General features: G+C 36.1%; 1 protein-coding gene across 1 annotated transcript; it reads left to right on the plus strand.

Moving 5' to 3' along the window:
- Positions 1 to 6388: 6388 nt before the first annotated feature.
- On the plus strand, positions 6389 to 13652 carry LOC142340416 (uncharacterized). Its single transcript, XM_075390993.1, has 3 exons — positions 6389 to 7088; positions 8431 to 9110; positions 12402 to 13652. Exons 1-3 carry the CDS (start codon positions 6512 to 6514, stop codon positions 13650 to 13652), a joined length of 2508 nt encoding a protein of 835 aa, XP_075247108.1. The 5' UTR covers positions 6389 to 6511.
- The last annotated feature ends 1273 nt before the right edge of the window (positions 13653 to 14925 follow it).

The following is a 14925-nucleotide window of genomic DNA, read 5'->3' on the forward strand; positions in this document are numbered from 1 at the left end:
AGAACTACTGAGGATTAGAGCCACTCTTTCTCGAAAAGCACCAGAATGGGGACCAAGTAACTCTTTCAAATCGCTTTAACGAGTCAATTGGTCACAGATCAGTTAGAAATTGTTAGTTTGACGTCTTTCAGTCCATCCCAATGTTGAAACTGATAGTCTCAAATGGTCGTTCAATTTTCTCCCGCTGCTAACAATTTTTCTATAGACTGGCAAATGTCTGGTAATGTTGGTTGTTTTTTTTTCCATCACCTGTGCTGTTTAATTGTTGTAAACCTCAGCGGGCTCCAATTATTCAATAACCTTTACGTTTGTCTACAACGCCTTGTTTTTGAAAAAAAGTTAATCGAAGTTTGTATGTAAACGATGATCGGTGTTCATCCAAGGTCATTTCAGAAAGCCTGTGGAAACATTGCACACATCAACCAGAATGTGATTAAGATTATCAGTTAAAATTCTAACTTAGCTTTTTTGAAAATGCGATCAATGGGAATAATTTTTAGCACTTTTTTGCTGTATTGTTGTGTCGGTTTCTTGTTTCTGTTCGTTCAAAAGTGTGTGTAAAAACAAAAAACTGCTTTATGAGTTTTTTGCAGAGATGTTGAGTTGCTTGTCTTTTTGCGTTTTTATGCTTCAAAAGACATACGCACAGACACCACAAACACAAAAACAAATACCCAGATACCGACGCAAACACAGAAACACACCCGCTCTCTCTCACTCTCTCTCTCTCTCTCTCGCAGACAAACACACACACGCAAACGCACACTTAACCAATTCCTAAACTTGAGCTCGCACGCACACATAGTACGCACAAACGTAGTTTTTAACGAAAAAAAAAACTAATTTGACATTGAAGAGAAGTTATCAAAATTCTGGGTCGAGTCGATTAGTTGAATAATTGCGATAAGCTAATAATAACCGCGTCGGGATGTATAGCAGAACTTACACAAAACTGTCATTGTTCCAAATTTTTTAACTCTTCACACTATTCTTGCATTTACAGCGGCAAAGATACTGTGGTTAATTTTGGGCGCTAACTGTTTATTTCACCGGTAATTTAATCTCCTGTTACTTTGCAACCAAACATTAAAAAATTCATCTGAGTAAATTTAAAGCTAGTGACTTTGAGGCTTGGATTACATCATTTTTACAGGTTAGCACGGAAGGAAACCATGTGTGATAATTTTGAAAATTGCCATAGGATAAATTTGTCTTTGTGTCAAAACCATGATATATTTTAAGCGGAGCATGGTTTTATCCGCCCTCAACAGTTCAGTTCTTCAATTTTACCTAATTTTATATTTTTAGCTGCTTTACCAGATCATATTGCATTTTCATTGCAACTTGCAAGCAGTATTTTCATAGACTTCGCTCGAAGTAATTCAGAAAGTTTCAATTTAAAAATTGACGGACGAAGCAGAATTAGACAATCTTCTTCAGGCATGTAGGCTTTGAAAGATCAAATGAAATACACTGGGTACTTTTTTGTGAAAACAATGGAAAAAAATTTTTTGCAGACCCACTAATGCAAAACCTAACTTCAGGTAAACATCCACCCAACGGATTTTCTTCCTCTATTGATTCATACTACGTTTGAGATACTGTAAGGTAATTCAATTTGGTAACCGTTCTCTTTATTGTTTGGCTTTTTTACTATAATTATTGCTCATTACTTTTAGTTAAAATAAAAATGTTAAAACGGGTGATTTTGATTTGGTTTGCTTCGCGTTTTTTATGATGCTCCAAAAATACTATCTAGTTCATTTGTTTCTTTACAAAAATGCATTTCGAACAAAAGGACCATCCGAGTCCAGTGTCAATCTCTAAGAACTACTGAGGATTAGAGCCACGCTTTCTCGAAAAGCACCAGAATGGGGACCAAGTAACTCTTTCAAATCGCTTTAACGAGTCAATTGGTAACATATCAGTTAGAAATTGTTAGTTTGACGTCTTTCAGTCCATCCCAAGGTTGTAACTTATAGTCGCAAATGATCGTTCATTTTTCTCACGCTGCTAACAACTTTTCTGAAATCTTGCAACCGTCTGTGAATATTGGATGCTTTTTTCTTCACCTGTGCTGTTAAATTGTTTCTACCCTTAGCAAGCTCGAAATAAACGAAAACCTGCCCGTTTGTCCTAACAGACTGCTTTTAGGAAAAAGTAATTGAAGGACGTATATAAACAAGGATCTATGTAAATCCAAGTTCATTTCATAAAGCCTTTGGAAACAATGCACTCATCAAACAAAATGCGATAATAACTAGCAGGTAAAATTCTACTTTAGCCTTTTTGAAAATGCAAACAATGAGCCTATTTTTAGCGAATTTTTGCGGGAGTCTTTTGTCGGTTTCTTGTTAGTGTTCGTTTATATGTGTGTATGTAAACAAAAATCTGCTATCTGAGTGTTTGCAGAGATGTTGGGTTGCTTGTTTTCGCGTTTTTATGCGTCAAAAGAAGCAAAGACATACACAAACATCCCCCCCAAACACTAACATAGATACCCAGAATTAAACACAGACACAAAAACACACTCTGACGCACACACACCCACACACACACGCACACACACACACACAAACACACACACCAATACACAAACTCGAGCTGGCACGCACACACAGTACATACACATGAACATCGCCACTCTTTTGACATTGAGACGAAGTTATCAAAATTCTGGGTGGAGTCGATTAGTTGAATAACTTCGAGACACAAACAATAACCGCGTCGTGATGTGTTTGACCAAATCTCTTGTAATTACAGCAGTAGCAAATCTTCCACACCACTTCAATTAATCAAAATTCTCTAATTCTTTCCTCTATTCTTGCGAGTTCTCATACACCTACGGTGGCGAAAAGATCTGGCGGAAAAAAACATTGATCATTTCTTATTTTTAAAACAAAATTTAATAAGCTTTCCTTAAAAAATAGCCTTAAAAAGTAATTTATTTTTCCGAAAAATGTGGTAGTCATAGCAAATTTTCAAAAATTCGCATACCATTCAAAAAATAAAACGTAATTGCAGAAACTGTTCCAAATATCAAACCAGAGAAAAACATAAACAAAGCAAAAATAGCTGACCACTAAAGAGACCATGGGACAATACCAATGGCAATTAAACTACAGAAACTATAACTCAAGGCAAAACTCATCAATATAATTTTTTCTTTTTCAAATAAAAAAATCACTTAGCAATCAATAGAATAAGTATCAGTGAAAATCAGCTGGCATCTAAGTTTTGCAGCATTTTGATTTCAAAAATTTCAACGGATTTTAAAATTTTTGTCCTTCTTTATTTGTTCTTCCTTCTTTTATTGGTTTTTTTTACCAGGTCTCGAATAATAGAAGTCTCTTCAGCCAGTGATACTTTTTCTACTCACTGCTAAGTGATCTTTTTAATTGAAACAGAAAAAATCATGATGAGCTTTGCCTGCAGTTATCATTTTCTGTAGTTTATTTGCCTTTTGTATTGTCCCGTGGCCTCTTTAAAGGTCATCTACACTTGTTTTGTTTATGTTGTTCTCTGGTTTGATTTTTGGAGCAGTTTTTGCGATCAAGCTTTAATTTTTGAAAAGTAGGTGAATTTTTGAAAATTTCCTACGACTGCCACTTTTGTCAGAAAATAAAGTCATGATGTGTTTCAGCGAGGTCGGAGCATTATTTGCACACATTACAGAGTTTACTTGTTCTATCCAAAAGAAGCCATCTACGAAAATGCTGATCAAAAAGGCATAGATAGATCTTTTTTTGTTATTCTGAGAATTAGTATATAAAATTAAATTAAAACTTGGTACTAAAATATTACATAAATCCAGACTCGGCAAAAACCATAACGATCAAAAACCAAAAACAATTGTTTGAAGTTTCTTATTCAGAATGCACGTCACACATAAACAAATAAAGACTGAGAATACACCCAAAAAAAAAGAAATGAATCTGATCAGACTGCCCAAAACCCAAACAGTGTTTCATTCCTGGCTGTCCGGTAAAAAATTCGTCATGCCAGTCTCGAAAACAGAAACTTTAAAAATAATCGGAATAATTTTTCTGTTACTGAGTTACTCATAAATCGTAACGGCAAAAATTCATTATGTTCATTCCTTCATTCGTGCCTCATCAAACATCGAAAGAGTTGGTTCGTGTGTGGGCAATGTAAACCTAACAGCGCAAGTATTCAACAAAATCCAAAACTCAGATTTTTTAAAAGAAAATCCCGTGGTGTCAGAAATTTCATGAAAAAAATACCAAAGGTTTTCTACACGGAAATTGTATAGAACTATCAGGAATGGATCTAATTTGAAGACTAATTAAGAGATTACCGAAAGGGGGTAAAAGTACACTAAAATTTTTGAGATCAAATAAACTCAATGACATTAGCAAAATTAGCTATCAACTGAAGAGATTTAAAAATTCACTTTTATTCTGGTGGAAAGAAACTCAGACTAAAAATCGAACAATTTTTGTAGATGAAACTCTAATTGAAAATTGAATAGAAGAATCGAAGTTATTCAGACCTGAAGTTGTTCTCTGAAAAACATATTTTGGCTCAACTGAACCTCCCTTCAATTCCAATGCGACTAATTTTAAAAATGACATAGGATTAGGAGACCAAAAGCAACCTAAAAAGAAACTAGTATCCAAAATTCATGACTTTCACTTTAAAAAGCCATATTGTCTTTTTTGTGGAAAAGTTTTTTGGATAATCTAAGCCACTAGGTGACTCAATTTTGTTCCACTCAATAGAACGCAGCACTTTTTACTAATGAAAACAAAGTACAGTTTGACAGAAACCCATTTGACAAGTGATAAAGTGGAAAAAATCAAACGAAATTTTTAAAATAAATAAAAGCGAATCAGAAATGCTGTAATACATTTGACTCATTAGGGAAAATTTTGGAGCCGTTTTTAATGAGATTATGCTGCATGATGATGGAAGTAAGGTAATTAATGTGAAAAGTTCAGAAATTCACTAATTAAAGCTATTAAATATTAACTTTGCTAACTAACACTAATTAAAACTTATTAAATATAAGCCTTTGATCTCCACTGCCTCATTACGTAGCCATCGGAACTTTTGATTGATGAAGCTAGGTCGTAAGGCTACAAAAGAAACAACAAAAATTGCAATTTTCTAGAATTCAGTCATTTGTATCGGATCCCCACAAAGACAATGTGTTTTTTTTTCTAAAAAAAACTTTTTCTTCATCGTGTCTTTTTAAACCTGAATTGGATCTCTCATCAATTGAATTGTAACAGAGAGCAAATCGGCATAAAAAATTGCAAAAAGAGTTTTAAATGGTCAGCGACCCAATACAATCCGAATAATTTTGATCATAAAATCCGCAATAAGAATCAAACTAGCCTTGCTATCTTTTTGCGTCTAAAATTTGAATTCAATTTTCCAAATTTTAGCGCATTACGTACTATGGTAAAAAAAACTTAATTTATCAAAAAAGCATTTGGTTTTGGATCATTTTTCATTTTAATTAGCAAAAAGGCGGCCCATTATCAGTTCTTTAACGCATTCTCTGGAAGCGGAGATTAAAATAGCTGGAATTTGAGTAAACGCGAATTGTTTCAGCAGTTCTTTTCTGATCTATATTACCGGAAAAAATTTGGACAAAGTTGGCTAAAAAATCATATTTGATGCCATTTGTCGAGAAAATTGGCAGATTGTTTTAGAAAAATTTCAGCCAAAGTTATAGCCAAGCAAGTCAAACCAAATATTTCAGCAGCTCTCGTCTATCTTTAATCGTAGAACCAAAAACACTTGTGAGCAATTTAACAAATCTTTTGCACAATTGATTGGAAAATGTGAACAACACAACGGAAATCAGGCGAATGTTCACAAAGGTTTTTTACCTCCATAACTGCTTGGAAAAACGAAAATAAAAAAAATATTTATAATTTCATATTCTGCACTTGTCAGGCTTCCTAATGATAAAACTGATTATCATCGCGATACAGCTTACATCTCTGTGTGATGGATACATCGATCAGCTAAAACTGACTGAACAAAACTAAACAATGGAAATCACATTTAGCACAAAAAAGCAACCGCTCCAAATTTTGATGTACACATTTGAGTTCAAATTTCACCTAAAATTGGTTGCGATGATCTTAATCTGAAGAACTTTGACTGAATAATTTATACGTGGATGATTATCAGTTTTCAATAACAAACTTTTCTATAACTGGACCGCTTTCATAGCGCTGAGGCGGTTAAATGTCAAATAGGTCTCTGCTTAATCTTTATTTTCTTTCCAGTTTAAACTTCCGGCTTTATTTTAAGCAAACGATGATGTTCCTCGATCTGCTGTTTAATTAACAAATTATTTAATAACCACTCCATTGTATAATCTATCAGATGCTCTTAACCATCATTTAATTAGCGTTTAATTTGATGTCATCTGGTCTAGCTACTAAAATCTGCTTGTTCCTTTTTTTCAAATGTACAAAAGTTTCCATCAACAGTTTTCATCAAGTTAACTGCAGTTTTTTTAATAATCAATATGAACTTTGTAATACTTCTGCCATTTTTGATAATGAATTTCCACGTATCAACTTCTATTGATTTAGTTGTTGATGAAATCGATAGCTGTTCCGATGAAATATTTCTTGTAGAGTCCTTCAAAATTGGCTCAACTGTCATTACGTCACTCTATGTATGCTCAAACGGCTACGTGATCCTAAACAACGCACCAACTCCAGAAATCTTAAGATATCCGAATGATTTCGATTCTCCTCACTCTAACATAATAATAGCTCCCTTTTTGCTAAGACGCCAAACACAGAAAGCTTACTTCGCGCAAAGATATACAGATAATGATAGTTCAACCCTTCCGTATCATTTGAAAGAGCAAATTTTTATCCGAAGACATGAGCCTTATTTTAATGCCACATATTTCTTGCGTTTTGCTTGGGGAGGAGAAACGAACACTTTATTCATGGCGATCGGCATTGATAATAATTTTCGTGGAACTGGAGAGGCCAAAGTCATAATCACGTTTGAATATTTCCATGTTCCAAACGGCCAAGATGAAGAGACTGGTCAATACATGCGAGCAGGGATAACCGGACCCGACAATTGTACGGGTAGATCGCTTTAATTCCTTCTGCGAACCCTTTTGTAGCTAGCCATCGTAGATAGCTAAAGTTTTTAGGATACATGACTTTCTTCAAAAGATCATTACGTCGCCAATAGTATAAACTCAGCAGGGTCCGCGTTTGCCAAAGTCAGTGACGACATTCTGTCACTACTTACCGCGTAGAAGAAATATGGTTCAATTGTGGACAACAGTGACAATAAAATTGCAGACAATCTTTAGAAAATTCCTTCACTGGTCTCAAAAAAATCAGGTTTTTATGTCATCATTGTCTGCAATTTGTGACTAGGGGTATCGCCATCACTGCACCTTCCTTAACTTTTAAACTATATTCGAAACTTTAACGGAATAATATTATAAATAGCCCTCACTTCATTTTGATAAGAAGTACTAATTATATCCCCCTTTTTCTCCTTTAATCAGTTTCAGAAGCCTTGATGGATTAAACGAAAAATTATCCCTCAATTTAAGTTCAACCCCCTTTAAGTTAGGTTTTGAACTCTGTGTTTATGTTCAAAACTTTGACGGATTAAAATTATAATTACCCCCAATTTTAGAAGCCTTGCGCGGAAAGTAGTTACCATAGCGCGGATGTTAGTGACATAAATTTCCGGACAATAGTGACTCAAATCTGTCAAACTTTTTTGCTTGTCATCAAATTCCGCAATCGCAATTATCAGTGTCGAATATTCTCATTTTCGAGCAAACTTGAACTAGTTTCCTTTACTGTCACTGTTGACCGCGAAAGGAAAGTCTAAAAAGGCTAATCATAAAACATGGGCAAGCGGAAAATGCTGGATTGTAGGATTGGCGACGCAGTGATTGCAATATATAAAACCCGGCTATTGATCATAACTGAGAGTTTTTAGGCATTGGTAAGATATCCATCCTAGCCGAGTGAATGATTGCACGGAAAATATACCGTTACTTACTAATCCCTAAATTCCCAGCAAGAAGCTTGCCATTCTTACAATTCCCTCAATTTACCGTTTTGAAATGTAAGTTTTCAGAAATCGAATTTCGATAGGAATCGCACAATGAAAAAACCAAGTGAATAGGAAACTTATTCAAATTCATAAATACTTCTCTGTATGGGAAATTAAGGGTTGTAAGGGTATTAATTCAAGGTCGACTTTAGTTTTAATAGTTTATTAGGTGCGCATTGTAAGATGAAATATTGCTTTTCTTTGGTCTTTTCCAAGTCAGAATTTTTCTATTTTTAATTTTTGCAGAGATTATCTTTTTGCTTGACTGATCTTAATCAGATCACTGAAAATTACGATCTAAATAAACTTACATAAATTAAATGCTGACAACATTTTCAGCTCCCTATTTCGAGATGCCCGACTCGGGAGTATCTGGCGGAGCTTATACATTCGAACTGGCAAACTGGAACCCCATTGGGTACATATTTGGAGAATGGCTGTTGGAACTACCTCAATCTACAACCTCACCAGTGGCAATTAAACCCGTGGGAGTGCCTAGTGACGTGGTAATGTCTGGAATTGACATTTGTTCCGACAAAATATCACTGGACGCTTCCTTAAACGTCGCCGGAAACCAGATTGATGCCTTGTATGTGTGCACGAGTGGTTACGTCAGTTTAGGAAACTCACAACCAGAAATTTTAAAACTACCCGATCAGCTTGATTCTCTTCATCAATCGACAATCATTGCCACATTTTTGAAATCAGAAACCAATAACTATGTATCCGTTGATCAAAGTTACGACGTTAGCCAAATTTCAAATATAACTGCATCTTACATAATCCCTGAAGATCCTAATTTTTTGCCGGAATATTTCGTAAATGTGAGCTGGTACCCTGCACCAAATTCCGGAAATGGAAACTTGTTCAACCTCATTTTCATCAAAGATGAGAACTACGCAGAAAGGGGAGTGGATAAATTGGTAGCCGTTTTTCAATACTTACAGTTAGTGAATGTTGAAGACAATGGCGGCCAGTATGCTAGAGTTGGGGTTTTCACTGGTTCAGATAATGGTATGGCTCTTTTCTGGTTCTTCAGTTTTAGTGCGTATAATGACACACTTAACAAAATGTGCCGACTTTCGACTTCAATTTTTCACTAGAAAAAAAGTAAGAAGCCGTTGTCTGCGGCCGCATTGCTGAGTTTCAACAGTTCTGTTCCGTCCCTCGTCAGTTGCATTAATTCTCTAAATATTTTCGGCTCGGTTTCGAGCCTATGGGATGCTCGTCACACGTTACGGGTTACGGTACATCGTGAGGTAACTTCTAATTTTCCTGTTGGCCGGGGAATATGAGGGCTTCAATTCGTCTTTATCTCAAGAAAAACTTATTGAATCAAAAAATTAATAAATTGGAAAGCTAAAGCATCAATTCCTGATTTTGGAGGCGTCTAAATTTGCTTTCCCCTCTTTAGAAGCAGCTACAATTTGTTGTTTTGTCAAGTTTTATTGGAATCTATTTTATTTTGCTTTTCACAGAAACTTTCTGCTTCTTCTTTATTTTACTTGGTGAAAAGTTTCAGCACTTCAACTGTTAGTTGCAAACATCAAGAAGTGCACGGTTTATTAAATAATATCGGGGCCGTCTGAGTAAAAGGAATAGTTTTGGCCGCCATTATTCTAGTCGAAGCGATCCAGTCATTGAAGTTGAGGCGAGTTTATTATTTAGAAGCAGAAAGTGCAGACACTAATACGTTTTTATTCTAAACGCGTGATAGTTGCGTAGCGCGTACTGGTGGTGGTGATAAATAACGCATTCATAAATGATTGCTCTGTGTGCGTGATAAATTATCGGTTCCCTTCTAAGAGCTCTGTAATACCACTTATTTGTAGCAGTTTCGATTCCAGAGGGATTAATTATAGTAAGCAAACGCATCAAGGACAAATTATTATTTTTGAAAAGTCCAAAATCTCGAAAAGCACCTATAATCATTCAATCAAACTTAATCTCAAAAAAAGTTAACAGAAAACTTTTTGAGAAAAATCACATGGTATTATGAAAACATATTTTTTATTTTTCTTCGAAGAGATTAATTTTGGTTTTTTCGTATCCTATGAAATAAAAAGTTTCATGTTGTCTGCCAGAAGTTTAAAATCAGAACTTTTTCATCAGAATTGTTATAATCTAAATTTGAGTGTAATCTTTTAGAGAAAAAATTTTTTTAGAAGATTCTCCAAAAAGTACTATTTATGAGAGGATCATTTTAAGAATTGAGGTGCGTAATCCCAAAAATGTTGCAAAGTAAAAATCGGAAATTGTTTTAATCCAATTAATAAAGTTATTATGTTTTGGCGAAGAGTAATTTACTTTGCTGTTGCTCTTCATCAGAACGGAGCAACAATGTTGGTAGTGAATTGTTTTTTTTTTACTAATTTATGAGTTTTTTTAAAAGTCGGTCTGGCAGACAGGAACCCGGGTTGAAGTTTCTTTGATTTCATACAAGGATCATATATGATTTCATACTGTCCATACTTGATTTCTTAGTACGATCCTTGTATGAAACCAAAGAAATCATATATGATCCTTGTATGACTACCAAGAAATCATATATGATCCTAGTACGAATACCAAGAATCATACATCTATTTTTGAAAATTTTTAACCATTCAAGTTTTTTGTTTTTATTCGGTAGGGCATCACATATATGATACCCCGGCATCACATTGTGATCCGCCAAAAGACCCTAACGTACAATATCAATTGCAAGTTGGGCACAAAATGAAAGAGTAAGTCCAAACAAATAACCAAAGTTTTGACATACTCTGAAGCCAGTTTATACATATAAATGCTCATTTATAAAAAAAAATAATCAAGAAAAAAATGCATATCACGTCATATTCGTTTTCTGAATACGTTTAAACCACAAAGTTATTCTTTTAGCGCACACAAAGAATCAAATGTGGATTGCAAATGCGATATAATAATTTAATAAGTCCTCTGACTACATTATACGAGAATTTGTGGCACCAGTCAATGTATTATCTGTCAAATATGACCTTGTATGAAATCCAATTTTTTCAACTTCAATGGAAAACCAAAATTATACAGTTTTTAGTCTTTAAATTTTATTGTATGATCCTTGTATAATTTCTAGGAAATCATATATGATCCATGAATGACTACCAAGAATTCATACAAATCATATATGACCTAGTATGATTACTAAGAATCATATATGACCTAGTACGAAATCAAAGAAAGTTGTATGATTGTTGACCCGGGGAAAGTCCGATCAGATGCACCCAGTGCTCGATCCCTTATAATCCACGCCAATTCCACGCAAGATCTTGGATTCTCCAAGAGCCACAGGATCTCTGAAGGAACTTGCGTGGTTCTCCAAGTTTTACATATTTTTCAGAATTGTTATGATTAGAACCCAAAACAACTAGAAATTACAAAAATTGGAAAATTTTTTCTTTTTTCTGGGAAAAACACGCCAAGACTTCCAAAATTATGGGTTCACTTGCGATCGTTTCCTAGTGCGTGCTAGATCCACGCAGCATTTCTAAGATCTTGGCAAGATCTTGCAAGCCCTCGTGCAATTTTCCAGGATCTTGGTCCTGGAAGTCCTCGTGAGGGGTCGCACTTTGGGCAGTTTTGGAAGCAATGAGGTCTAAAAAATCGTCTGAATTGACTCAAAAGTTTTTTTTTAAGCTGGAATGTCTTGTTTGTTTGGAGCTCCCGTAGAGTTCGCGAAACATTTCGTGTGCCTAAATATCCGACGAACTGAAGAGGATCGCTTTGAACTCCACGCTTCATTTTGGGACTGAACAAACAACGAGAGTTTTATTTCGGTGGTGAAGGACTGTTTGTCACCCAAAGAATAGAAAAGCCGAGCTTTGGTTTAAAATCATGCAATAAAAGCCAAAACAACTGATTCCACAATGCGTTGTTGAAATATTTTCCAAATCTATTAGGATAACTTTTTTCAATAAAAAAGTGAAAAACTAAGAAGAGCAAAATGGAGTTATTATGACCGGGATCCCGAAAAAAACGTTCAAAGTCTTCGAACGCCATTAGTTCGAAAAAGTACAAGATCACGGCAATGAGATATAGATTTAATTCGAATTGTTTCAGTTTTGCTTATATTATAGTATTCGATCTAAGTTGCACTTAGATCAAAGTAGATCAAGTTTAAGGTAAAGTTTGTGTTTTCGGAACTAACTATGAGCTTGAAGGATCTGGAACAGCTGAAGTAGGAGCAACTTTGATGCAATCTAATGGAGTAGGAGGTACAGGCGAAGGTATTTGGATATTCGAAGTCAATGATTCCGGAGCAGGGCCACTTCTGAGGGTAGTTGATATGACAGCAACGTCTCGGACCACCCAACTTGCTTCAACTGATCCTCCGACAACACAACCACCAACAACAGAACCTCCGACAACAGAAACTCCGACAACAGAAATTTCGACAACAGAACCTCCGACAAAAGAATCTCCGACAACAAAACTCCGTCAACAGAACCTCCGACAACAGAAACTTCGGCGACAGAACCTCCAACAACAGAACCTCCGAAAACAGAAACTCCGACGGCAGAATCTCCGACAACAGAAACTCCGACGACAGAAACTCCGACGACAGAATCTCCGACAACAGAAACTTCGACGACAGAAACTCCGACGACAGAAACTCCGACGACAGAAACTCCAACAACAGAAACTCCGACAACAGAAACTCCGACGACAGAAAATCCGACGACAGAAACTCCGACAACATAAACTCCGACGACAGAAACTCCGACGACAGAAACTCCGACAACAGAAATTCCGAAGACAGAAGCTCCGACGACAGAAACTCCGACGACAGAAACTCCGACGACAGAAACTCCGAAAACAGAAACTCCGACGACAGAAACTCCGAAAACAGAAACTCCGACGATATAAGCTCCAACGACAGAAACTCCGACGACAGAGACTCCGAAGACAGAAACTCCGACGACAGAAACTCCGAAAACAGAAACTCCGACGACATAAATTCCAACGACAGAAACTCCGACGACAGAGACTCCGAAGACAGAAACTCCGACGACAGAAACTCCGACAACAGAAACTCCGACGACAGAAACTCCGACGACAGAAACTCCGACAACAGAACTTACGAAAACAGAAACTCCGACGACAGAAACTCCGACAACAGAAACTCCGACGACAGAAACTCCGACGACAGAACCTCCGACAACAGAAACTCCGACGACAGAAACTCCGACAACAGAACCTCCGAAAACAGAAACTCCGACGACAGAAACTCCGACAACATAAACTCCGACGACAGAAACTCCGAAGACAGAAACTTCGACGACAGAAACTCCGACAACATAAACTCCGACGACAGAAACTCCGACAACAGAAACTCCGAGGACAGATACTCCGACAACAGAAACTCCGTCAACAGAACCTCCAAAAACAGAAACTCCGACGAGAGAAACTCCGACAACAGAAACTCCGACGACAGAAACTCCGACAACAAAAACTCCGACGACAGAACCTCCGACAACAGAAACTCCGAAAACAGAAACTCCGACGGCAGAAACTCCGACGACAGAAACTCCGACGACATCTGATATCAACTTCAACCGGGACAATGAGTGAAACAGAAAAAATACCCGAACATTTTTTATGTTATAATTTGATTGCTCTGATTGTAAGTGTTTTAGCATGTATCTGTTTCACAAAAACCAAATAGACTTTATGATTGATAAAAATAACACCAATTGTCTGAATAGTGGTTACGGATGAAATAGTTCGAATTGTGGCCCAGTTTTGTTTTTCACAGGCCACCGACAAGAATTTGACATTTAATTGGTTTTAAAGAGTGAAAAAAAAGTGTCAGTTCAAAAGTGTTAAAAATCGATGAATTACTGTTAGTGATTGGCATTCTTTATTGTTCTCGTCCTTATGCATGCCGACATTTTTAAATTTTATATCATTTTTCTTTAATAAGGAAACCATATAAAAATTCAGTAAACTCTAAAAATAAACAAAAACGTTTCTAACCAAGGTCACAGCTGTCTCAAGTTTGCGAGAACTGGAAGCAAATTACCTTCGAAAAAGGGCCATAAACTCTTTGAAGACAATATTTTTAGGAGCTTACGATTATCGTCATAATCAAAGTAAAACAAAAATTCATCTATTTCCAGTTTTCGTAGTCAAAAGATACCAATTTTTAAGCTTTCGTAATTCTGTTTATTTTACGGACAAAAACAGAGAAATTAATTCGATCATTAGGTCGCACAGTAATATAAAAATGTACTGATTTTGATTCAAGGTTGCGCTTTACAGATAAGCAAACCAGATTTCGAACCCTGCAATTTTTAGTTTTGTAATTCGCGGGCCGAATACAGAACTCAAAACTGAGGAAAAAAGCTCGGGAATGACACGAGATATTCAAACATGAATTGAGCAGCTATACACGAAGTGCAAAATTAGGGAATTTAAATTGCAATAAGTTACAAACACGAACATAGATATGAGTTAAAAGCTCTGGGAGCAAGAAATCTTTGATTCACCATACAAATCTTTATTGTGAAAACCGTAAGGTTTTGGCCTTTTACCCTGCTATTTTTTAATCATACATTCCCAGATCTCTTGAACAGACCTTTTGGGTACGTTATGAGTAGTATCGTATATATACAGGAAGATCGGGGGGGGGGGAGATCCTTTCGAGATCCGTTCGGCAGAGGGGGATCCCTGATCCCTTACGGAGATCTTTTATGCTAAGAAAGTGGTAACTGTACTACATGTATTTGTCTGGCGGCTTATTGTTGGTATTGCGCTATTGGAAAGCCATTCCAGTTTCAACTTTTCTTGCTTATTTGTGGCAAAACCTAGCAATGT

The sequence above is a fragment of the Convolutriloba macropyga genome, chromosome 5 (assembly GCF_964194025.1).
Source record: "Convolutriloba macropyga chromosome 5, txConMacr16.3, whole genome shotgun sequence".
NCBI classification, from domain to species: domain Eukaryota; kingdom Metazoa; phylum Xenacoelomorpha; order Acoela; family Convolutidae; genus Convolutriloba; species Convolutriloba macropyga.